The 26,644-nt window shown below is 45.9% G+C and overlaps 1 protein-coding gene across 1 annotated transcript in view; it reads left to right on the forward strand.

Annotated features, from left to right (window-relative positions):
* The window catches only part of LOC311129383 (SH3 domain-binding protein 4-like), a 59,676-nt gene extending 36,365 nt beyond the window's left edge, over positions 1-23,311 (forward strand). Inside the window, exons 4-5 of the mRNA XM_084161668.1 lie at positions 21,845-22,033; positions 22,746-23,311. Of these exons, the coding sequence (XP_084017794.1) occupies positions 21,845-22,033; positions 22,746-22,970 (414 nt within the window). The 3' untranslated portion in view covers positions 22,971-23,311. The remainder of the gene's footprint in view (positions 1-21,844; positions 22,034-22,745) is intronic.
* The last annotated feature ends 3,333 nt before the right edge of the window (positions 23,312-26,644 follow it).

Raw genomic sequence — 26,644 nt, forward strand, 5'->3', positions numbered from 1 at the left:
GTCATTTTCTTAACGGGTGCATACTTATTAGTAACTGGAATAAGCAATTTCATAAATGTGTCAAGTGCAGCGTCTGGTTGCTTCTAATTACACACCACAGACCAGCAAATATTCTTTATATCATCAACATAAGAATCACTACAGAACTTCTGGTATGACCTCTTATACACTATATTATGCCCAGCCTTTGGAACTTTGGTTTTCCTAGATATGGCTACTATATTGTGATCACTACATCCTATGTGTGTGTGATCACTACATATAGTGTGTGTGTTGTAACCCTGTGTGGGTTCATGTTTGTTTCCTGCTTTTAACAATGTTTTCTGTTCCTTTCTCCATGGCATTTGTTATATCACAGACTCCCACTCGTAAGATGAAAGCCCCCTGTAAATTTGAACATTATGGAAGCATTTAAACTTCACATGCATTCTGGGTTTGCAAAATGGCCACTTTGCATAGTACGTGTGCAATAATCGTCACATTAACGCTTGGCGGTCAGGCACTTCTATTGATTTGACGATTTCAGCACTTGTGAGTCTGGACAACTTTTTAATTGTAAGTTAATTGCAGATCAACAGGACAATAACGACATTGAAACAAACCTAAACCTTTAGAGGACACAGACTCTCTTGTGCTTTGCTTTGTCTGTCAGTTTTATGTAATCCCGAATACATTGAACAAAAATATATACGCAACAAGCAACAATTTCATAGATTTTACTGAGTTACAGTTCATATAAGGAAATCAGTCAATTGAAATTAATAAATTAGGCTCTAATCTTTGGATTTCACATGACTGGAAATACAGATATGCATCTGTTGGTCACAGATACCTTAAAAAAAAGGTAGGGGCGTGGATCAGAAAACCAGTCAATATCTAGTGTGACCACCATTTGCTTCATGCAGCACGGCATCTCCTTCGCATAGAGTTGATCAGGCTGTTAATTGTGGCCTGTGGAATGTGGTCCCACTCCTCTTCAAATGTTGTGGAATTGTGTACAGATCCTTGCGACATGGGGCTTTGCATTATCATGCTGAAACATGAGGTGATGGTGGCGGATGAATGGCACGACCATGGGCCTCACGATCTCGCCACGGTATCTCTGTGCATTCAAATTGCCATCGATAAAATGCAATTGTGTTTGTTGTCCGCAGCTTATGCCTGCCCATACCATAAACCACCACCACCATGGGGCACTCTGTTCACACAGTTGACATCAGCAAACCGCTCGCCCACACGACGCCATACATGCTGTCTGCCATCTGCCCAGTACAGTTGAAACTGGAATTCATCCGTGAAAAACACACTTCTCCAGCGTGCCAGTGGCTATCGAATTTGAGCATTTGCCCACTGAAGTCGGTTACGATGCCGAACTGCAGTCAGGTCAAGAACCTGGTGAGGACGACGAGCACCCAGATGAGCTTCCCTGAGACGGTTTGTGACAGTTTGTGCAGAAATCCTTCAGTTTTGCAAACCCACAGTTTCATCTGCTGTCCGGGTGGCTGGCGTCAGACGATCCCGCAGGTGAAGAAGCTGGATGTGGAGGTCCTGGGCTGGCGTGGTTACACGTGGTCTGCAGTTGTGAGGCCGGTTGGACGTACTGCCAAATTCTCAAAAACTACGTTGGAGGCAGCTTATGGTAGAGAAATGAACATTAAATTATCTGGCAACAGCTCTGGTGGACATTCCTGCAGTCAGCATGCCAATTACACGCTGCCTCAAAACTTGACACATCTGTGGCGTTGTGTGACAAAACTGCTCATTTTAGAGTGGCCTTTTATTGTCCCCAGCACAAGGTGCACATGTGTAATGATCATGCCGTTTTAATCCGTTTCTTGATATGCCACACCTGTCAGGTGGATGGATTATCTTGGCGAAGGAGAAATGCTCACTAACAGGCATGTAAACAAACAAATTTGTGGACTAAATTTGAGAGAAATATGTTATTTTGTGCGTATGGAATATTTCTGGGATCTTTTATTTCAGCTCATGAAACATGGGACCAAAACTGTAAATGTTGCGTTTATATTTTTGTTTAATGTAGAAAGAACTCAATTCTCTATAAGATGTACGGAGGTTCTCGCTCACGTATGTATGAAATCAAGCCTCAGCTGTGATGTCTGAGCTCTGCACTTCAACATCAAACATCCAACCCTTTCACTGACTGAGAGACAAAAATAATCAGAAACAGTATCTTGTGTTTTATGTGTATTGCGTCTTCTAGACTCTTACAGATGTAGGATCTTAATTTGATCAATGATGGAAACTTAAAACGTGTAGTGTATTTGATGTTTAAAAAGGCTTTTTTTCCACTTTTAAATTTGACTTGATTTTTTGTAAGGGAAAATCATCAACCTCTACAAAAATGTAGGATTATTTTCATGCTGTAGCAAACTGGCTCAAATGATGATCCTACATCTGTACAGAACAATAAAGTGGGCTTGTATAAACCCCATTCTGAGTCTGTGTAATGACCATGGAGTTTGGCGTCTGATGGACGTGGGCCAGGATATGTGTCTGTGGAGGATCACATCCCCACAGATGTTTCCTGTCTCATTGTTAACAGGCTAAACAGAAGCGCCAGTTATGGACCAAGAGGCGCCTGCGGTCCACACGTCCTCCCCTTTCCCCCCTCGGATAGCCCCTCTACCTCAGCCCAGCTACGACCAGACAACCTACCTCAGCCCAGCTAGGACCAGACAATTATGCAGAAACACTCCCTGTGCTGTCCGGTGTTGTTGGGTCATATATTGGAGGCCAGTGAGTGTGTTGTGTGTGTGTATATACTGACTTCAGTTTTCAGATGGGCTCTGACCGAGCTACCGTTGCACCTGTTCCATTCTGCAAATAGGATTTGGAAAAGAGAGAAAATCTGGAGAGGTTCTAAACCACGTAGGTGGGCACCCCACTGTATCCTGCGCTGAGAGGGATTTCTTCCCCATCCGCTCACGCACACAACTCTGTAGCAGACCCCACCCGAGTCCCAATCCTCATCCTACTCTTTGATTTATTTGCAGAGAGAGAGAGAGAGAGAGAGAGATCCCATGCAGTTGGTAGTACTCAGGAGTAATAATAACAATCTATTTCTGGAAGACTATTTTGAAAGTTGGAAGCGGCCATCGGGATGATTATGTGTGGTCAGCTCTGTGCGTTGCCATTTTTGTACACAGCCCCCATTTCTTCCCCCAGCATCCCTAGACTCCTCCATCTTCTGTTCTTAACTTTCTGCTCAGCGCTCTCCCTCCCTGCTTCCTTCAGCAGTAAGGTGTGGCCAACTGCTGTGCTGGTACAGTTGACAACTCTCCATATCTGTGTCTCTCTGGAGAGTTGAGACGTTGTTTGTTTGTTTTTCACTATTCTGCAGAGGGGCGGAGTGGCACAATCAGAACCCAGAATTCTCTAATCGCGGCTAAGCAGACTCTTGCTTGGTTGAGGGTATGGAGGCATTCAGTTGGATATGTGTATTTTCAAACAGTAAAACAGGAAGAGAGCCTACAGGTTGAAAGGGAAAAGTAGAACTAAGTAGAGAGCATGACTGAAATGCACATTAGAGTGAGTGGCTGAGATGGAACGAGGGAGCAAATGGAGAACAAGATGATAGAAGAGAGACTGACAAAGCCAATATACACAGTACATGAGTAATGAGAGAATGAGGAGGAGTCTAGAGAGACGAGAGAAGACGAGCTATTCTTCAAGAAGCATCACATTCCTCAAATGAACTCCCTCAGTTCTCTACCAGCTCCTGATCACTCGGAGCTATCCTTAGATCTTGCTTTTGTACACTTTGTTTACAAGTAGTAAACGATAGAGCCAAGACTGATTCACACTGTGTAAAGACCGATACAGCAGAAAGCCCCTGCCTGCCCCTCTCAGAAATATGCATTCAGTGAGATGATTTATGCAGTGAAGAGGATGCATACTGACTGCTGTGCTGGTGAAACGATCGTTGTGACATTTAGCTAAACCACTCGCACACAGACACAGGCAGACACACTCGGACACACAGCAACACACGCATCACACACAAAATACCAATCCCTTATGCCTCAGTGACATTTGAGAATAACAGCACAGCATATAAGTCCTCTTCAGCTATCTGTGATGGTCTGTGGCCTAAAGCTGTGTAAATGGCAATTATGCCCTACATAGATTTAACCCATTCTCTATTAGTGAACAATTATTAAGTAGAAATCACTTCAAATACCATAAAAATTGAAAAAGAAGTTCAAACTTCCTTGAATCCTGTCCCAATGCCGACATGTTGTTATCATACGACTCTTGACAATGTAAATACATGACGTGTCACGCGTCATAACAGTAGTAACACTTAATTTCCTATATGTGACTAGTTTCAGGAAACTAGGCGTATGTTGAGCGTCACTACTTCAAAGGAGAGCCATTTGAACATAACTGTTGTTTTTTGTCAAAATGCAGAATTGGCAGAAATGCCTTCTGGAACATGTGAACTTTCATGTGCCTTGAATAACAAACGTGTTATCGTATCTGTAAATACGAATAAAATTGTATTACATCTTCAAACTAAGGGCAACCATGGCATTCCATAACAGAGAGGGAGAAGCGTCCATCCATATATACGGGTAAGATAGTCTAGCTAACTACATTTTTAGATATTACACGTTCCTAATTTTGTCAGAAAGTCGTTTTCATTTCAAGTTAAAGTGTACTGTTAGCTAGCTAGCTAACGTTAGCTGGCTGGCTCGCTAGCTAATGTTATGTGTATGATCTGTGTAGTTATATTACTCAGAGCAATTTGCATTGCTAGTTATAGCATAATGTTAGCTAGCTAGCATTGAACCTGGTTGGTTAGCTACCTGCAGATTCATGCAGGGTATTAACGTTATGAGTTGGGATTATGGTTAATTATTTAGCTAGCTAGCTACATGTCTAAACAAAAGACTCCACTATGCAAGTAACCATTTCAATAGAATGTTCATGTCACTGCGACAACTGTCGATAGACGTAGCTGGTAAATTCGCTCTGGCTATCTACTTCAGAATAACTGATGAATTTACGAACGCTCAACACCCATTGAATATGGTCGGTGTCAGTAAACGTTAGCAAAAAAGTATAATTAAATTGTTGCCAGCAGCACAGTTGCAGTCACAAACGCTCTGGATAACATTAAAACTGCCTAACCAGCTCTGCTAGGGCGACTAAAATGCTTAGAGTGAGCTGTTCTCTCATTTGTGTCTGGAACGTTAGCCAGTTAGCTTGGGTGCTTGACTGCTGTTGTCTGGTCAACCGTACTCCAGTGTGCGCTCTGAGAGCGAAATGCTCTGAATTTACGAACAGACAATCTGACAACGCTCTGAGGTTACGAATGCCCAGAGCGCACTCTGAACACACTCTGGTACTCCAGATTAAATGTACGAACACACCCGTAGTATAAACCAGCCTTTAGTCTTGAAATCTTTGTTGTTTAGCACATGGCCTCACATGTGAATCCTTAAAGAGATGGGTGGGGCTAAGGCTTTAGAGGGTGTGAACAATGCTGAATGGGTGTAGACAAAGAAGAGCTCTATAGTAGGTGTACTGAAACATTCAAGGACCATTTTCTCAAAAGTGAGGTTACACATTTATCAACTTTCAAAGCAGAATTACTTTCCCATTGTTCCTCAACTGTAGTGTATGATGTATCATTTTCTTGCTCTTTGTCTCTACTTTTATCCAATATAAAAAACACAATTTCAAATTTTGCTAGATAAGACCGAATCGAGCCGGTCTTTCACATATTCAGTCTTGAAGTATGTAGATATATTCATTATGCTCTGTGCTCATAAACTTTCACCATACATCCACTCGTCAACAATGGATACAGTGGGGAGAACAAGTATTTGATACACTGCCGATTTTGCAGGTTTTCCTACTTACAAAGCATGTAGAGGTCTGTAATTTTTATCATAGGTACACTTCAACTGTGAGAGACGGAATCTAAAACAAAAATCCAGAAAATCACATTGTATAATTTTTAAGTAATTAATTTGCATTTTATTGCATGACATAAGTATTTGATACATCAGAAAAGCCGAACTTAATATTTGGTACAGAAATCTTTGTTTGCAATTACAGAGATCATAAGTTTGCTGTAGGTCTTGACCAGGTTTGCACACACGGCCAGTACATTTTCATACTGGCCCGCCGTGGGAATCGAACCCACAACCCTGGCGTTGCAAACGCCATGCTCTACCAACCGAGCTACATGGGTTTATGATGGAAAAGCAATGTCAATGTTGTGTAGGAGGAGTTCAACTCACAAATAAGGACTTGGTCATTAATAAAAATGTTTGTTGTTCCTGACAGCTTCCTTAATTAATCAGTCACAGGTAGTTAGCTTTTTAGTCACAGGAGGGCCTTCATCTAATTTCTACCTAACTATTTGGGTTTGTCATCACAAGCAAACAGTGTAGTATACACTGAGTATACAAAACATTAGGAACACCGTCCTAATATTGAGTAGCACCCCATTTAGCTCTCAGAACAGCCTCAATTCGTCGGGGCATGGACTTCAAGGTGTCGAAAGCGTTCCACAAAGATGCTGGGCCATGTTGACTCCAATGCTTCCCAAGGTTGTGTCAAGTTGGCTGGATGTCCTTTGGGTGGTGGACCATTGTTGATGGACAGGAAACTGTTGAGCATGAAAAACCCAGCAGCGTTTCAGTTCTTGACACACTCAAATCGGTGCACCTGGCACCTACTACCATACCCTGTTCAAAGGCACTTAAATATTTTGTCTTGCCCATTCACCCTCTGAATGGCACACATACATAATGTCTCAATTGTCTCAAGGCTTAAAAGTCCTTATTTAACCTGTCTCCTCCCCTTGATCTACACTGATTTGAAGTGGATTTAACAGGTGACATCAATAAGGGATCATAGCTTTCACCTGGTCAGTCTAAGTCATGAGAAAAAAAATGTATACACTCAGTTTAGGTCAACACTGAAACTGTCTGTGATGTGTGCAATGTCAACTTTACTGGTTCTATATGTGCAGTATTGTTGTCTGTCTGTTAGCACCAGGACTCCTGGCTGGGCCAGGTGTGAGCTGAGCACCAGGACTCCTGGCTGGGTCAGGTGTGAGCAGAGCACCAGAACTCCTGGCTGGGTCAGGTGTGAGCAGAGCACCAGAACTCCTGGCTGGGTCAGGTGTGATCAGAGCACCAGGACTCCTGGCTGGGCCAGGTGTGAGCAGAGCACCAGAACTCCTGGCTGGGTCAGGTGTGAGCAGAGCACCAGGACTCCTGGCTGGGCCAGGTGTGAGCAGAGCACCAGAACTCCTGGCTGGGTCAGGTGTGAGCAGAGCACCAGGACTCCTGGCTGGGCCAGGTGTGAGCAGAGCACCAGAACTCCTGGCTGGGTCAGGTGTGAGCAGAGCACCAGGACCCCTGGCTGGGTCAGGACCTAGCTGAAGGTGACATGGGAAGCGCTCTCCTTGATTCCTGCAGGGATTTCCTGTTGCTGTTATCCAGAGAGGAAGCAGGTGCTTGTCTCGGGCCTTATTTCTCCTGTAGGACTGTTCCCTTACCTCCACAACACACAAATGTATACAAACAAATGCACACAGATGGGAACAGAATCCTTCTTTGAATGTCCTTGTTATTCGCTCTGGATAAGGGTGTCTGCGTTAGTTAAATGTGAATATGATGTGTTACTTTTAGCAGAAATAGAGATGATGAGATTATATCATGTAGACTGGGCTGAAGAGGAAACCCCCTCTGCTATTGAACTCTTATCTGGGCTGAAACTGTGCATTCCTGGCTAGCTGTTAGCAGGAACTCCAGGCATCCATCACGCTATCTCATCCTCTTGTCTGGAACCTGTCGATGTCTCTGTACACACAGAGCGAGAGAGAGAGGGAGAGAGAGAGAGCATCTCCACCGACCACATTCCTTTCTCATCCCCCCTCCTCCTCCTCTCCCCCCCCCCACCCTGCCCATTTCCTGTCATTCCATGCATTCCTGCCCAAATAAGAGCTTTGAGTCTGCTAGTCAGAGAACGGATCAGAGTCACTGAGCTTAACCATGTGTGCTGTGATTGCTGAGTATCAGTGAGGGATGGCTCTTTGGTGTGTACATGGGTTTGTTGTGTGTTCATGTATTTGCTTGTGCTTGGGTGAATGACATTGCGTGCTGCACTTCAGTCATGCCCTATGATTCTCTTTGCCTGAGGCTGTGCTACACGAAAACGTATTCAGATTCCATGAGCACAGGCATGGTTTAGTTTCACCTCAACTTGACAAGACAGAGGCAGTTAAAGTGTGACAGGTTGGTCTTGGCGATACTCCAAACAGATTAGATATACAGAAACAAGCCATGCACTACACTGCTACCAAATACCCGAGTTTCAGACTCCTAATTATCCTTACACCTCTGAGGACTCTAGCCACTCTATGCCAGTCTGAAGAACTTAGGTGTTTTATCTCTGATAAAACTCTGATAAAACACCTATTGCTCCAAACAAATTATAAAATACATTTATAATAAAAATTTAAATTAACTGTACAACATAAGACATATAGGTAAAAAATATATATTCCCAAACCCCCTTCCAAAAAATAAATAATGAAATAACAAAAAAATGGCAAGCTGTCAGCGGTGCAATACACATAAAAAAAACACATTATCAAGACATTTATCCCAAAAACTATAAGCAATAAAGAAGAGGGTGTTCTGTGTGTGCGTATATGTAAGGGTGGGTGGGTGAGTGGAAGACCCAGCCACGACCCACCTTCAATGCTCTTACTGAGGGAAGGAGGTTGTTGGCCAAGATCTCGCGATACATGGCCCCATCCATCCTCCCCTCAATATGGTGCAGTCGTCCTGTCCCCTTTGCAGAAAAGCATCCCCAAAGAATGATGTTTCCACCTCCATGCTTCACGGTTGGGATGGTGTTCTTGGGGTTGTACTCATTCTTCTTCTTCCCCCAAACACGGCGAGTGGAGTTTAGACCAAAAAGCTCTATTTTTGTCTCATCAGACCACATTACCTTCTCCCATTCCTCCTCTGGATCATCCAGATGGTCATTGGCAAACTTCAGACGGGCCTGGACATGCGCTGGCTTGAGCAGGGGGACCTTGCGTGCTCTGCAGGATTTTAATCCATGACGGCGAAGTGTGTTACTAATGGTTTTCTTTGAGACTGTGGTCCCAGCTCTCTTCAGGTCATTGACCAGGTCCTGCCGTGTAGTTCTGGGCTGATCCCTCACCTTCCTCATGATCATTGATGCCCCACGAGGTGAGATCTTGCATGGAGCCCCAGACCGAGGGTGATTGACCGTCATCTTGAACTTCTTCCATTTTCTAATAATTAGGCCAACAGTTGTTGCCTTCTCACCAAGCTGCTTGCCTATTGTCCTGTAGCCCATCCCAGCCTTGTGCAGGTCTACCATTTTATCCCTGATGTCCTTACACAGCTCTCTGGTCTTGGCCATTGTGGAGAGGTTGGAGTCGGTTTGATTGAGTGTGTGGACAGGTGTCTTTTATACAGGTAACGAGTTCAAACAGGTGCAGTTAATACAGGTAATGAGTGGAGAACAGGAGGGCTTCTTAAAGAAAAACTAACAGGTCTGTGAGAGCCGGAATTCTTACTGGTTGGTAGGTGATCAAATACGTATGTCATGCAATAAAATGCAAATTAATTACTTAAAAATCATACAATGTGATTTTCTTGATTTTTGTTTTAGATTCCGTCTCTCACGGTTGAAGTGTACCTATGATACAAATTACAGACCTCTACATGCTTTGTAAGTAGGAAAACCTGCAAATTTGGCAGTTTATCAAATACTTGTTCTCCCCACTGTGTATATATATATATATATATATACACGTGTCTGTCTGTTGGTGGTTAGCAGATACGCTTGTATGTGTAGATGTAGCCCTTGCAGTATGTGTAGATGTAGCCCTTGTGTATATATATATTATTATATATTATGCACACATTAGCTTGGCCCTTCTCCGTTCTGCAGTAGACTGAACCAGATTTTCCTCTAGGATTTTGCCTGTGCTTAGCTCTATTCCGTTTCTTTTTATTCTAAAAAAAACTCCCAAGCCCTTACCGATGATGAGCATATCCATAACCTGATGCAGCCACCACCATGCTTGAAAATATGAAGAGTGCTAAGTGATGTGTTGTGTTGGATTTTTCCCAAACATAACGCTTTGTATTCAGTACAAAAAGTGAATATCTTTGCCACACTTTTTTTCAGTATTACTTTTGTGCCTTATTGCAAACAGGATGCATGTTTTGGAATATATTTATTCTGTACAGGCTTCTTTCTTTTCACTCTGTCATTTAGGTTAGTATTGTGGAGTAACTACAATGTTGTTGATCCATCCTCAGTTTTCTCCTATCACAGCCATTGAACTGTGTTTTAAAATCACCATTGGCCTCATGGTGAAATCCTTGAGCGATATCCTTCCTCTCCGGCCACTGAGATAGGAAGGATGCCTGTATCTTTGTAGTGACTGGGTATATTGATACACCATCCAAATCGTAATTAATAACTTCACCATGCTCAAACGGAAATTCAGTGTCTGCTTTTTTATTTTTTATCCATCTGCCAATAGGTGCCCTTCTTTGCAAGGCATTGTTGACTCTGTGCTTGAAATTCACTGCTCGACTGAGGGACCTTATAGATAATTATTGTATGTGTGGGGTATAGAGATGGGGTAATCATTCAAAACAATTTGCATACGGTAAGAATCTTTGGACTCCCATTTAATCATATCTGTTACAATTCCATGTTGCACAATCACACATAATAATGAGGAAGGTACAAGGGCATGAAGTAATCGCAAACAACCGAGCAAATCCCATATGCTGCAAAAACATGTACAGTGGGGAAAAAAAGTATTTAGTCAGCCACCAATTGTGCAAGTTCTCCCACTTAAAAAGATGAGAGAGGCCTGTAATTTTCATCATAGGTACACGTCAACTATGACAGACAAATTGAGGAAAAAAATCCAGAAAATCACATTGTAGGATTTTTTATGAATTTATTTGCAAATTATGGTGGAAAATAAGTATTTGGTCACCTACAAACAAGCAAGATTTCTTGCTCACAGACCTGTAACTTCTTATTTAAGAGGCTCCTCTGTCCTCCACTCGTTACCTGTATTAATGGCACCTGTTTGAACTTGTTATCAGTATAAATGACCCACCTGTCCACAACCTCAAACAGTCACACTCCAAACTCCACTATGGCCAAGACCAAAGAGCTGTCAAAGGACACCAGAAACAAAATTGTAGACCTGCACCAGGCTGGGAAGACTGAATCTGCAATAGGTAAGCAGCTTGGTTTGAAGAAATCAACTGTGGGAGCAATTATTAGGAAATGGAAGACATACAAGACCACTGATAATCTCCCTCGATCTGGGGCTCCACGCAAGATCTCACCCCATGGGGTCAAAATGATCACAAGAACGGTGAGCAAAAATCCCAGAACCACACGGGGGGACCTAGTAAATGACCTGCAGAGAGCTGTGACCAAAGTAACAAAGCCTACCATCAGTAACACACTACGCCGCCAGGGACTCAAATCCTGCAGTGCCAGACGTGTCCCCCTGCTTAAGCCAGTACATGTCCAGGCCCGTCTGAAGTTTGCTAGAGTGCATTTGGATGATCCAGAAGAGGATTGGGAGAATGTCATATGGTCAGATGAAACCAAAATATAACTTTTTGGTAAAAACCCAACTCGTCGTGTTTGGAGGACAAAGAATGCTGAGTTGCATCCAAAGAACACCATACCTACTGTGAAGCATGGGGGTGGAAACATCATGCTTTGGGACTGTTTTTCTGCAAAGGGACCAGGACGACTGATCCGTGTAAAGGAAAGAATGAATGGGGCCATGTATCGTGAGATTTTGAGTGAAAACCTCCTTCCATCAGCAAGGGCATTGAAGATGAAACGTGGCTTGGTCTTTCAGCATAACAATGATCCCAAACACACCGCCCGGGCAACGAAGGAGTGGCTTCGTAAGAAGCATTTCAAGGTCCTGGAGTGGCCTAGCCAGTCTCCAGATCTCAACCCCATAGAAAATCTTTGGAGGGAGTTGAAAGTCTGTGTTGCCCAGCGACAGCCCCAAAACATCACTGCTCTAGAGGAGATCTGCATGGAGGAATGGGCCAAAATACCAGCAACAGTGTGTGAAAACCTTGTGAAGACTTACAGAAAATGTTTGGCCTGTGTCATTGCCAACAAAGGGTATATAACAAAGTATTGAGAAACTTTTGTTATTGACCAAATACTTATTTTCCACCATAATTTGCAAATAAATTCATAAAAAATCCTACAATGTGATTTTCTGGATTTTTTTTCCTCATTTTGACTGTCATAGTTGACGTGTACCTATGATGAAAATTACAGGCCTCTCTCATCTTTTTAAGTGGGAGAACTTGCACAATTGGTGGCTGACTAAATACTTTTTTCCCCACTGTATGTTATCATTCTAGTAGCCTATGCACTCACTACCTGGTTATATTTTGAGAAAACCTCACAAAAATACGAAACAAGTCTTGTGAGTGTTAGAAAGAGCTTGGGCTTGTATCTAAATTCTTTATCAGGATATTCATTCCTTGGAACATGTTGATCATGTTCTGCTTCGTGTAGAAGTGGAATTTAGATATCATTCATTTAATCGGCAATAACAAAGGCGAATGCCATGTCTGCCATTTTTCCTAGAAACAGTAGTTATCCGACTTTCTGTCAGTGCGTATGTACCTCCCACAACTTCACTAGTTCACTTTCGTCCACTTTCGCCTTACCACTCAAACGCGCCCAATGACAGTTTAGAAACCCCGTGGCAGAGTTTTCAAACAGCGGCTGCGTTCGAGCGGATCACTTTTTTCAAGTCTTTCAAAGTGTGTTGCATTATCAGGATAAATATTGTCCGACTTGCGCCTACGTGTCGATTTTAGGCAGTTGCTCCTCACCAGCTGCAACTTGCAGCCATCGTCTTCATTGTGGAGGGCACTATTTGTCAACCAATCATTAGTGGGGGGTTTTTACCCACGCGAACGGGACCAAAGACGTCACTGAAACAGGAAGCGTCTTTGCCCCCGATCCATATGTATACAGTGGATAGGTATAAATGAATGTGATATTTGAGTTTCTCTCTTCCCAATTGATAGTACATGTTATATGGGGGTTGGAGACGTTTATTTCGACATTACAAATACAAACGTTTATAAACAATCAAATCAAATTAAATTGTATTGGTCACATGCGCCGAATACAACAGGTGCAGACATTACAGTGAAATGCTTACTTACAGCCCTTAACCAACAGTGCATTTATTTTAAACAAAAAAAGTAAAAATAAAACAACAACAAAAAAAGTGTTGAGAAAAAAAAGAGCAGAAGTAAAATAAAGTGACAGTAGGGAGGCTATATATACATGGGGGTACCGTTGCAGAGTCAATGTGCGGGGGCACCGGCTAGTTGAGGTAATATGTACATGTGGGTAGAGTTAAAGTGACTATGCATAAATACTTAACAGAGTAGCAGCAGCGTAAAAAGGATGGGGTGGGGGGGCAGTGCAAATAGTCTGGGTAGCCATGATTAGCTGTTCAGGAGTCTTATGGCTTGGGGGTAGAAGCTGTTGAGAAGTCTTTTGGACCTAGACTTGGCACTCCGGTACCGCTTGCCGTGCGGTAGCAGAGAGAACAGTCTATGACTAGGGTGGCTGGAGTCTTTGACAATTTTGAGGGCCTTCCTCTGACACCGCCTGGTATAGAGGTCCTGGATGGCAGGAACCTTTGCCCCAGTGATGTACTGGGCCGTACGCACTACCCTCTGTAGTGCCTTGCGGTCGGAGGCCAAGCAGTTGCCATACCAGGCGGTGATGCAACCAGTCAGGATGCTCTCGATGGTGCAGCTGTAGAATTTTTTGAGGATCTGAGGACCCATGCCAAATCTTTTTAGTCTCCTGAGGGGGAATAGGCTTTGTCGTGCCCTCTTCACGACTGTCTTGGTGTGTTTGGACCATAATAGTTCGTTGGTGATGTGGACACCAAGGAACTTGAAGCTCTCAACCTGTTCCACTACAGCCCCGTCGATGAGAATGGGGGCGTGCTCAGTCCTCTTTTTTTTCCTGTAGTCCACAATCATCTCCTTTGTCTTGGTCACGTTGAGGGAGAGGTTGTTGTCCTGGCACCACACGGCCAGATCTCTGACCTCCTCCCTATAGGCTGTCTCATCGTTGTCGGTGATCAGGCCTACCACTGTTGTGTCGTCGGCAAACTTAATGATGGTGTTGGAGTCGTGCCTGGCCATGCAGTCATGGGTGAACAGAGAGTACAGGAGGGGACTGAGCACGCACCCCAGAGGGGCCCCCGTGTTGAGGATCAGTGTGGCATATGTGTTGTTACCTACCCTTACCACCTGGGGGCGGCCCGTCAGGAAGTCCAGGATCCAGTTGCAGAGGGAGGTGTTTAGTCCCAGGATCCTTAGCTTAGTGATGAGCTTAGAGGGCACTATGGTGTTGAATGCTGAGCTGTAGTCAATGAATAGCATTCTCACGTAGGTGTTCCTCTTGTCCAGGTGGGAAAGGATGGGTGTGGAGTGCAATAGAGATTGCATCATCTGTGGATCTGTTGGGGCGGTATGCAAATTGGAGTGGGTCTAGGGTTTCTGGGATAATGCTGTTGATGTGAGCCATGACCATTCTTTCAAAGCACTTCATGGCTACAGACGTCAGTGATACGGGTCGGTAGTCATTTAGGCAGGTTATCTTAGAGTCCTTGGGCACGGGGACTATGGTGGTCTGCTTGAAACATGTTGGTATTACAGACTCAGTCAGGGACATGTTGAAAATGTCAGTGAAGACACTTGCCAGTTGGTCAGCACATGCTCGGAGTACACGTCCTGGTAATCCGTCTGGCCCTGCGGCCTTGTGAATGTTGACCTGCTTAAAAGTCTTACTCACATCGGCTACGGAGAGCGTGATCACATAGTCATCCGGAACAGCTGGTGCTCTCATGCATGCTTCAGTGTTGCTTGCCTCGAAGCGAGCATAGAAGTGGTTTAGCTCGTCTGGTAGGCTTGTGTCACTGGGCAGCTCGCGGCTGTGCTTCCCTTTGTAGTCTGTAATAGTTTTCAAGCCCTGCCACATCCGACGAGCGTCAGAGCCAGTGTAGTACGATTCAATCTTAGACCTGTATTGACTCTTTTCCTGTTTGATGGTTCGTCGGAGGTCATAGCGGGATTTCTTATAAGCGTCCGGGTTAGAGTCCCGTTCCTTGAAAGCGGCAGCTCTACCCTTTAGCTCAGTGCGGATGTTTCCTGTAATCCATGGCTTCTGGTTGGGGTATGTACGTACGGTCACTGTGGGGACGACATCATCGATGCACTTATTGATGAAGCCAGTGACTGATGTGGTGTACTCCTCAATGCTGTCTGAAGAATCCCGGAACATGTTCCAGTCTGTGCTAGCAAAACAGTCCTGTAGCTTAGCATCTGCGTCATCTGACCACTTTTTTATTAACCGAGTCACTGGTGCTTCCTGCTCTAGTTTTTGCTTATAAGCAGGAATCAGGAGGATAGAGTTATGGTCAGATTTGCCAAATGGAGGGCGAGGGAGAGCTTTGTATGCGTCTCTGTGTGTGGAGTAAAGGTGGTCTAGAGTTGTTTTCCCTCTGGTTGCACATTGCCATGTTGCGCTGAGCTTTGCTGTTGGAAAATCACATCAGTGTCCAATTTCGGCTGTAGCAGATGCAGCTCCCCCGACTTCAATCTTCAGTAGGTTGCTTCAGCCTTACCACTCAAACAAGTCCAGAAACTATGGGTCGTCACTAGTTACCACAGCCACAATGCCATAAACCCCTCCTTTTTCTACAATTTATCTTCCTAACATTTGATTTAAACCTATCCCTAACATTAACCACACTGCTAACCTTATGCCTAACCTTCAATTAAGACCAAAGAGCTAATTTTAGTTTTCATTCATTTTTACGATTCTGACTTTGTGGCTGTGGTATCTAGTGGAAACCGAAACTGTGATACAAGTGTGTTGCTCCCAATGACTGTATAAGGTCGCTCCAGCAGAGACTGCTAATTTTTCTAGTTCATATACAATTAGACCCAGCTGGTATCGCATTGGTGTCTATGGGAGAGCCACCCCTTAAGTGGACAGGAACTGTGACCATTTTGTCAATGGTAAAAGACCTGAGTAAGACATCTTCATTTATCCACCATCTTTGGCTCTAGGTGCACAGATCCACAAGACTTCGCTCAAAGCCTGTGTCGGTAATTCTACATAGAATATCTCTGCCTCACATATTATTTATTGACGATTGGCTGTAAAAAAAAATAGTTTGTTGCTATCATGTAAAAGTGCAAGGCAGATCTCAAACCTAGGACTTGACCCATGAAAGTGTGGCCACTGCCACATACTTTTGGGAAAGACTGCATACTATGATGAACATAATTTCATAAAGCTAAGTTCTATGATAAATTCACTCATCGATGGACAGTTGAACGGCAAGACACAGCCACCTTTCCTGAGGAATTACCATTACAGCCATAACAGACCCAGGAGTTATTTTGGCAGGATGAACATGGTATGTGTGTGTTTGTTATTACAGAGTTGTTTGCGTCTCTGTAAAAGCATTAATAATCGTGTCCCCCAGTAGCCTATTCTCCTACTAACAGCTTGTGTACATCGATAACATATCATAACAATTTATAAAGTTGGCTACTTTATTGCCGAGCCTTTCAGGCCCCTGTTTATTTTCAATGTCATTCTATTAGAAACCTTTTATTATAAATGTTTTTTTTTGTTAGCGTGATGTTTTTAACTTTCATGTAGCCTACTTGGGATTTCACCACAACGTTTTTATCTGCTCAACAACACAGATCCAGGTCAAGCTCACACAGGTTGCAACAAATGCCTACAGACATTTCCATGGAAATGGGATAAAAAAGCAGATGACTGTCATGCACTGGATGGACAACCATGTACTGCAACGTCAGAATTAAGTTCACAAAATGCAAAGGAGTATGTGGACACAGTCAAAGACCAAGGCAGAGAGTAAAACAATAGAGACTGAAACTGGGGTCAGATTCTCAGACCTATTGAAATGGCCATATTTCATGCACATAGACATGGCTGCAGTGGACCCTATGCATAATCTTACTGGGGGGCATCAAAACACATTTTCACCATCTGGAAGAATATTGGTGTGCCTGAGGATGGAATGCTAAGCAATATTCAGCTTAAGTTGGCAAACTACCTGCTAAAATCTCATCAGAGTTTTCTCATTTCAATGCACATGAATCGAAAAATGTGACATGCGTTAACTCCTTATTCGCTCTTAAGGGACTTGCCCATTATGATTGCGGGACCCATTTTGTCAAAGCCTGTACCATCTTATGTACTAGATGTATCGCAATGGAGCGAGTTGGCTCATTTCCACTTGCAACAGTTCTGTGAGAGCTTTGCAAGGTTGTATGGAAAACAGTATTGCACATCAAATATGCACCTCCATAGCCACTTGAAGAAATGCGTTATGGACTATGGTCCAATATATGGTTTCTGGTGCTTTCCATTTGAGCGAGCAAATGGTTTCATAGGTGAACAGAAGACCAACAATCACAGCATCTCAGTTCAGCTACTGAGAGAGGTTTTAACTTTTTTTGTGTGGGCCTTCTTGTTCTAGTATTCTTTATTAGCCCAGCACCTATGTTTTTAAGGATGTGCGTATGACCACAAACTTTTCTATAGCGGTTTTAACTGGCAGGCATACTGACACTGTTGTTCTCTTGTGATGTGCTTGTTGGTCCAGCACATGAAAACACACGCATTTCTCATGTCATGGCTCGTGTAAATTGGTTCCAGAAACATCAGAATCAGGATAATTTAAAGCCCCCTGTTGAGGTTTGGGGCAAGGCATTGGAATCTGTATCAGAGACACAGTTTACTCCAGTTCAGAGAATTATAAAGCCCTGTGCAGTTTGCCAGGACTACAGAGACAGTAACTCGGGTAGTACCAGTTTAAAGCAGGGCTGCTTTTTAGACATCAGGCTACTTGGACGTGAAACTATGAGAAATCAAGGGGCTTAGCATTGGGAATTTGTGTGCAAAGCTACTGTTTATTTCTTAAATTTTAGCGGTAAAAAACATTCGATTTTTCATAATTGTTTGTTTATTTTATAAAGTGTATAATACTTTTAATGTTTTATTAATGTCACGATCGTCGTAGGGAGTAGACCAATGCGCAGCGTTAGTTGCAAACATATTATTTATTTAATGAATGCACGAACAAAACGAAAACGTGACGTCCTCGGTATAACACAACCGACACGACAACAAACCAAAACGGAACAAGATCCCACAAACACAAAGGGAAAACAGACAGTTTAAATATGGCTCCCAATCAGAGACAACCAGCAACAGCTGACACTCGTTGCCTCTGATTGGGAGCCACTCTGGCCAACATAGAAATAGCACCCATAGAATACACCATAGAACAAAACACATAGAGCTTACACACCCTGGCTCAACATATAGAGTCCCCAGAGCCAGGGTGTGACAGTACCCCCCCCCCCCCCCCCCCCCAAAGGCGCGGACTGCGACTGCGCCTGAACATCAACAAACCAGGGGAGGGCTGGGTGGGCATTCCTCCTCGGAGGCGGTTCCGGCTCCGGGCTAGACCACCACCCTCTAATAATCCCCCCGTAGCGCCCCTGGTCCGGTCTGGCCCCGCTGACTGGAGCTGAACTGGACATCGTAGGAGCGGATAGCTTCAGCTCCGGTGTGGAGCAGCTGACCGGTACCTGACCAGGCACCGGTGACCCAGGCACGGGTTGTGCCGGACTGACGACGCACACCCCTGGCTTGGTGCGTGGAGCAGCTACGGGCCGGACCGGGCTGACGATGCGCACCCCTGGCTTGGTGCGTGGAGCAGCAACGGGCCGGACCGGGCTGACAATGCGCACCCCTGGCTTGGTGCGTGGAGCCGGAACGGGCCTTACCGGGCCGACGATGCGCACCCCTGGCTTGGTGCGCGGAGCCGGAACGGGCCTTACCGGGCTGACGACTCGCACCCCTGGCTTGGTGCGTGGAGCGGCAACGGGTCGGACCGGGCTGACGATGCGCACCCCTGGCTTGGTGCATGGAGCCGGAACGGGCCTTACCGGGCTGACGACTCGCATCCCTGGCTTGGTGCGTGGAGCAGCAACGGGCCTTACCAGGCTGACGTCTCGCACCCCTGGCTTGGTGCGAGTAGCAGGAACAGGCCGGGCCGGGCTGGCGACGCGCACCGTAGGCTTGGTGTGAGTGGCAGGAACAGGCCGGGCCGGGCTGGCGACGCACACCGTAGGCTTGGTGCGAGTGGCAGGAACAGGCCGGGCCGGGCTGGCGACGCGCACCGTAGGCTTGGTGCGAGTGGCAGGAACAGGCCGGGCCGGGCTGGCGACGCGCACCGTAGGCTTGGTGCGAGTGGCAGGAACAGGCCGGGCTGGCGACGCACACCGTACACTTGGTGCGAGGGGCAGGAACAGGCCGGGCCGGGCTGGCGACGCGCACCGTACACTTGGTGCGAGAAGCAGGAACAGGCCGGGCCGGGCCGGGCTGGCGACACGCACCGTACACTTGGTGCGAGGGGCAGGAACAGGCCGGACCGTACTGGGAACACACACCACTGGCCTTAAACGGGGATCAGGAACGGGCCGGACCGGACTGGCAATACACCTCAGTACCTCTCGCCGCGCCTCTACATCTTCCTTCCCTCTTCTCACCAATGGCTCCCGTAACCTGGTGGCCTTCTGAATTTGCCCCTTGTCTGCCTCCGTCAGCCCCGTCGTCCATGCCCTGTGCCCCCCCCTAACATTTTTTTGGGGTTGCCTCTCGTCCGTCCGACGACGACACTGATTACGCCATTGCTCCTCTCTCCATCGCACCTCTACCGTCTCCTTCCATGGCCGGCGATCCATCCCGGCCTGGATTTCCTCCCAGGTCCAGGACCCCTGCCCGTCCAAGATCTGCTCCCACGTCCAGGCTGCCTGCTCCTGGACACGCTGCTTGGTCCTGGTATGGTGGGATCTTCTGTCACGATCGTCGTAGGGAGTAGACCAATGCGCAGCGTTAGTTGCAAACATATTATTTATTTAATGAATGCACGAACAAAACAAGAAAACGTGACGTCCTCGGTATAACACAACCGACATGGCAACAAACCAAAACGGAACAAGATCCCACAAACACAAAGGGAAAAAAGACAGTTTAAATATGTCTCCCAATCAGAGACAACCAGCAACAGCTGACACTCGTTGCCTCTGATTGGGAGCCACTCTGGCCAACATAGAAATAGCACCCATAGAATACACCATATAACAAAACACATAGAACTTACACACCCTGGCTCAACATATAGAGTCCCCAGAGCCAGGGTGTGACAATTAACAGTTTTTTATATGGAACTTTGCATTGTACTGTGAAACTGCTTGAGGTGATAGTCTAATTTGTCAACCAGCCTTTTTAGCTTGAAATTTAACCAATTATGCCTTTTTGTTTTATGTTTTTTGATAACCTTTGATCTATTTTATTGCTGTGCTTTATTTTCTTCTTCTTCATTTTATTGTTTTAAGTGTGTTGCTATTTTAAATGGTTTCAATTTAAGTTTGATTTGAAATTAGACCTTTATTGATGATTGTATGAAATAGACTCTGTTAACTTTATAGTCTATAATTCTTGTTAAGACTTCTTTTTTTTTTATGTATGAACTAGGTTATAAGCCTGCTAAATAAATGTTTGGAGTAGATTGCCTGCTGAGCTGAACTGGACCATGATATGAGGACAATAGACTAGGTGTTAGAGGCTATTCACGTGTGTAAATATCCATGACCTTCCAGAGCCGACTAATCAAGACTGGTCAGGCTCTTGTTTTTATTCTGACATCTCAATACTGAGTTTCTACTTCTCATCATTAAAGATATTCTGACTTACATGTACACACTCGGAAACCAGGCCATTTTACACAGTGTAGCCAGTCTCTCTTTCTCCTTTTGAAGTAGTGTAGAACAGCATGGGTTTCCTGCTTAATCAAACAGGAATCGCTCTCTTCCTCTCAGCCCAGCAGCACAGCCAGCTAGTGTACCTAGCTGGAGCCAGAGAGTTGGAGCCTGCATGGCTCTGGAATGCTGTAGCCCTCCTGGTGAGGTGGTGCTTGGCGCTGCAGCCCTCCTGGTGAGGTGGTGTTTGGCGCTGTAGCCCTCCTGGTGAGGTGGTGCTTGGCACTGTAGCCCTCCTGGTGAGGTGGTGCTTGGCGCTGTAGCCCTCCTGGTGAGGTGGTGCTTGGCGCTGTAGCCCTCCTGGTGAGGTGGTGCTTGGCGCTGCAGCCCTCCTGGTGAGGTGGTGTTTGGCGCTGTAGCCCTCCTGGTGAGGTGGTGCTTGGCGCTGTAGCCCTCCTGGTGAGGTGGTGCTTGGCGCTGTAGCCCTCCTGGTGAGGTGGTGCTTGGCGCTGTAGAGGCTCTTCCCGTCAGGCCCTCCGGAAAACATCTGAAAAATGACACAGACCTGAGATTATGGAAAATGACACAGGCCTGAGATTATGGAAAATGACACAGACCTGAGATTATGGAAAATGACACAGATCTGAGATTATGGAAAATGACACAGACCTGAGATTATGGAAAATAGGATATTTAGGAACAATGGGAAGCATAGCCAAGAAACAAAACTCTTAATCTTGTGTTCTTGTGTGTTTGTTCCTGTATGTTTTGTATGTTATCCTGTCCTGACCAGCTCTCCTTGTTGTCTATGAGCCAATCATTTCATGGAATTGTACTGTATTATAATTTTTTTATTAACCAGTCTCTGTCTTCCGCTTCAGGCGTTGCTGAAGATGGACTGCCAGGGCCTGGTGGCCAGGCTGGTGATGGACTTTGTCCTGTTGACCACGGCGGTGGAGGTTGCTGGGCGGTGGAGGGAGCTGGCTGAAAGGCTATCCAAAGTGTCCCGTCTGCAGCTGGATGCATACGAGGGACCTCACAGAGACAGGAATGGAGTGGTGGACCATGAGGTGAGGCTGGGTTCTGATCTGGCATTATTGAAATACTACACATAGCTTTTTGAAATTACATTACCTGTGAACTGTAGATGGTGAGATACTTTTTGTGCTTTACATACTTTTGGATTGATATACTGTGAATGTCAGCCACATAACCATAGTTAATTAAACTGGTGGAACGTAACATGCCAGTTCCATGTGATTTTATTGTCACCCTCACTTCAATATGTTCCCTTCAATTACCACCCCACATTGTCCTCTGTCTTTATCTCTCCCCTTGCTGCAATGTGTGTAAGCCAACAACATCATTATGACCATAGTAAGTAAGTAACCTTGCTCGAGCGTTGGCTTGTGCGATCTGGAACAGCTCATAGGAGCAGGAGCCTATCGCCTGTTTCTGTAGCATGAGGCAGCTTGATGTACAAGTACACCGCCTGGACAGATAGGACGCTAGTCTATCGCAGAGCCTTACCCCTAATCTATCTCCTTAATGCTGAGTGTCAAGCAGTGATGCATCAAGTCCCATTTTTACAGTCTTTGGTATGACTCGGCCGAGGATCAAACTCACAACCTTCCAATCTCAGGGCGGGCACAAGGTCACTGAGTTTGTTATTTAATTATGACCATAGAAACATCCGAAAACAGAATGCAATTCCCATGTGATCTATTGTCAGTCCAATATGCTCACTTCAATCGCCACCTCTCTCTCTTTCTCCCTGTGTAGGCCATGTGGAAGCCAGCCTATGACTTCCTGCTGACGTGGGCGGCCCAGATTGGGGACAGCTACCGGGACGTGATCCAGGAGCTCCACATGGGCCTGGACAAGATGAAGAGCCCCATCACCAAGCGTTGGAAACACCTGACGGGCACGCTCATCCTCGTCAACTGCCTGGATATGCTCCGGAGCTCCGCCTTCAGCCCCGCCTCTCAGGACGACTGTGCCATCTAGACCAAACTTGCCATCATCATCATCACTCATAGGGTGAAACTCGTCTCCTTCCCTTATATCTCCGCTAATTGGAAAGCAATTTATTTCCCATCCATATAGATGAAGCATAGAAGAGGAGGAGAGGAAGAACCATTATACTGTTGAGATAGACTCCGCCTCCTGCTGTCCTTCCTACGTCCATCACCATCCTAACCCCACCCCTGACCCTACCCTTGTGGATAATTTTTGCATATCCTCCTACGCTCCACAACCTTATTCCCTGTTTGTATTGAAGATTCTGAACAACAGCTGTCTGCCTGGTCCGTCTGAGTCCTGCTTCTTCCGAATCTGCCTTTAGTCCTCCTGGGGGTGAGGGGCTAGACTGCTAGACTGCCCTTCTCACCCCCCCCCCCCCTCACCCCCAGGAGGATTAGACTGCTAAACTGCCACCCCCCTCTCACCCCCAGGAGGACTAGACTGCCTCCCCTCACCCCCAGGAGGACTAGACTGCCTCCCCTCACCCCCAGGAGGACTAGACTGCCCCCCCCCCTCACCCCCCCCCACCCCCAGGAGGACTAGACTGCCTCCCCTCACCCCCAGGAGGACTAGACTGCCCCCCCCCCCCACCCCCAGGAGGACTAGACTGCCTCCCCTCACCCAGGAGGACTAGACTGCCCCCCCCCCCTCACCCCCAGGAGGACTAGACTGCTAGACTGCCTCCCCCCTCACCCCCAGGAGGACTAGACTGCCTCCCCTCACCCCCAGGAGGACTAGACTGCCCCCCCCCCCCCTCACCCCCAGGAGGACTAGACTGCCTCCCCTCACCCCCAGGAGGACTAGACTGCCTCCCCTCACCCCCAGGAGGACTAGACTGCCCCCCCCCCCCCTCACCCCCAGGAGGACTAGACTGCCTCCCCTCACCCCCAGGAGGACTAGACTGCCTCCCCTCACCCCCAGGAGGACTAGACTGCCTCCCCTCACCCCCAGGAGGACTAGACTGCCCCCTTTTTACTCTAAATATGGCACAGCTTTTTTTAAAGACACTTTAGCACCTTTCGTTCACCACTGTGGACTCGACACATTGCTAAGAGAATAAACTTTTTAAATGGTATCCTTGTTCTTTAGCCTTGTCACGTGTGTCAAACGAGCTAAATATAATGTGTTTATTTATAAAGCTTTGGAGTTGTTGAGATGAAAGCACTGTCTTATTGTTCAGGGTTTCCTCCTACTGTGGTCCGTTTTATTTCAACTTCTTTGTTAGTGAACATATTTTTAAGGACCGAGTTCATAACTGTGCATAACTCTCAGATTAATGTATGTTCTTTTTGTATGTTCTTTTATTTCAAATAAATTATTCTCTCACATCTTTTTCACCTCTAACTCTCTTGTAAATTGAACCTTTTTGGCCTGCAGTTCTTTATATACTAGACTTTGTGAATTTATTGTGCCGAAGCTTGTCAGCAGTTAATATGACTCTTCATATAGCTACATAGATGCCTCATTCAATATCCAACCACTGTTGTTACAATGCTAACTCTGTTAAAGATTCTGGATATGTTTTGTCCCCTGTATGTGTTGTATAGCTACATGTTCATACACATTTCGCATCTGTTTTGTGACTGAATACTTTTGTGTAGAATATAAATAAAATGTGAATATTTTTACGCAATTCATTATGCTGAATGATTTGATTTCTTACCTACCACAGTAGCAATAATTTCTCTTCATGTCAGATTTGTTTGTGTTCTTGAATTACATTTTCCCTTACAAGCACGCAAATAATGTTAGTGACGGAAGAGGTTATGTTTGTTTTTCAAATCAGCGTTCTGTTTGTGCTGACCATCCAACGACATCCCAGAGAATACAGCATGTTCTGTTGAGAAGAGATGTACTGGCACACAGGGAAACAAAGGGGAGATGGGGGTGAGACACTAATGACTAATTGGCTGATACAGATGGAGTGAAAGAGGTTGATAGACACCCATGAAAGAGGGGAGGAGGAATAGATGGAGACGTATGGAACGGAGGAGGGGTTTAATTTTTTGTCTGGATGACCTCCAGCAGCCAGTTTGCTTATCCAACTTTCTGCTTTGCCAAGCATTCCCATCACTCGATAAGTCTGATGTTGAAAGCAACTGTCAAACTGTTTACAGCTCCAGCAAAATGGTTCCATGGGTCTCTCTCTCCCTGCACAATAGGTGTCTCTCCCTGCACCATACTGTAGGTGTCTCTCTCTCTCTCCCTGCACCATACTGTAGGTCTCTCTCTCTCTCCCTGCACCATACTGTAGGTCTCTCTCTCTCTCCCTGCACCATACTGTAGGTGTCTCTCTCTCCCTGCACCATACTGTAGGTGTCTCTCTCTCTCCCTGCACCATACTGTAGGTGTCTCTCTCTCTCCCTGCACCATACTGTAGGTGTCTCTCTCTCCCTGCACCATACTGTAGGTGTCTCTCTCTCTCCCTGCACCATACTGTAGGTGTCTCTCTCTCCCTGCACCATACTGTAGGTGTCTCTCTCTCTCCCTGCACCATACTGTAGGTGTCTCTCTCTCTCCCTGCACCATACTGTAGGTGTCTCTCTCTCCCCTCACCATACTGTAGTTGTCTCTCTCTCTCTCTCCCTGCACCATACTGTAGGTGTCTCTCTCTCTCTCCCTGCACCATACTGTAGATGTCTCTCTCTCTCTCCCTGCACCATACTGTAGCTCTCTCTCTCTCTCTCCCTGCACCATACTGTAGGTATCTCTCTCTCTCCCTGCACCATACTGTAGGTGTCTCTCTCTCCCTGCACCATACTGTAGGTGTCTCTCTCTCCCTGCACCACACTATAGGTGTCTCTCTCTCCCTACAACATACTGTAGGTGTCTCTCTCTCTACCTGCACCATACTGTAGGTGTCTCTCTCTCTCTCCCTTCACCATACTGTAGGTGTCTCTCTCTCTCCCTGCACCATACTGTAGGTGTCTCTCTCTCTCACTGCACCATACTGTAGCTGTATCTCTCTCCCTGCACCATACTGTAGGTGTCTCTCTCTCCCTGCACCATACTGTAGGTGTCTCTTTCTCTCCCTGCACCATACTGTAGGTCTCTCTCTCTCTCTCCCTGCACCATACTGTAGGTGTCTCTCTCTCTCCCTGCACCATACTGTAGGTGTCTCTCTCTCTCCCTGCACAATACTGTAGGTGTCTCTCTCTCTCCCTTGACCATACTGTAAATGTCTCTCTCTCTCCCTGCACCATACTGTAGCTCTCTCTCCCTGCACCATACTGTAGGTGTCTCTCTCTCTCTCCCTGCACCATACTGTAGGTGTCTCTCTCTCTCTCCCTGCACCATACTGTAGGTGTCTCTCTCTCTCCCTGCACCATGCTGTAGGTGTCTCTCTCTCCCTGCACCATACTGTAGGTGTCTCTCTCTCTCCCTGCACCATACTGTAGGTGTCTCTCTCTCTCCCTGCACCATACTGTAGGTGTCTCTCTCTCTCCCTGCACCATACTGTAGCTGTCTCTCTCTCTCCCTGTACCATAATGTAGGTGTCTCTCTCTCTCCCTGCACCATACTGTAGGTGTCTCTCTCTCCCTGCACCATACTGTAGGTGTCTCTCTCTCCCTGCACCATACTGTAGCTGTCTCTCTCTCCCTGCACCATACTGTAGGTGTCTCTCTCTCCCTGCACCATACTGTAGGTGTCTCTCTCTC

The sequence above is a fragment of the Coregonus lavaretus genome (genome assembly GCF_964263955.1).
Source record: "Coregonus lavaretus genome assembly, chromosome: 5".
NCBI classification, from domain to species: domain Eukaryota; kingdom Metazoa; phylum Chordata; class Actinopteri; order Salmoniformes; family Salmonidae; genus Coregonus; species Coregonus lavaretus.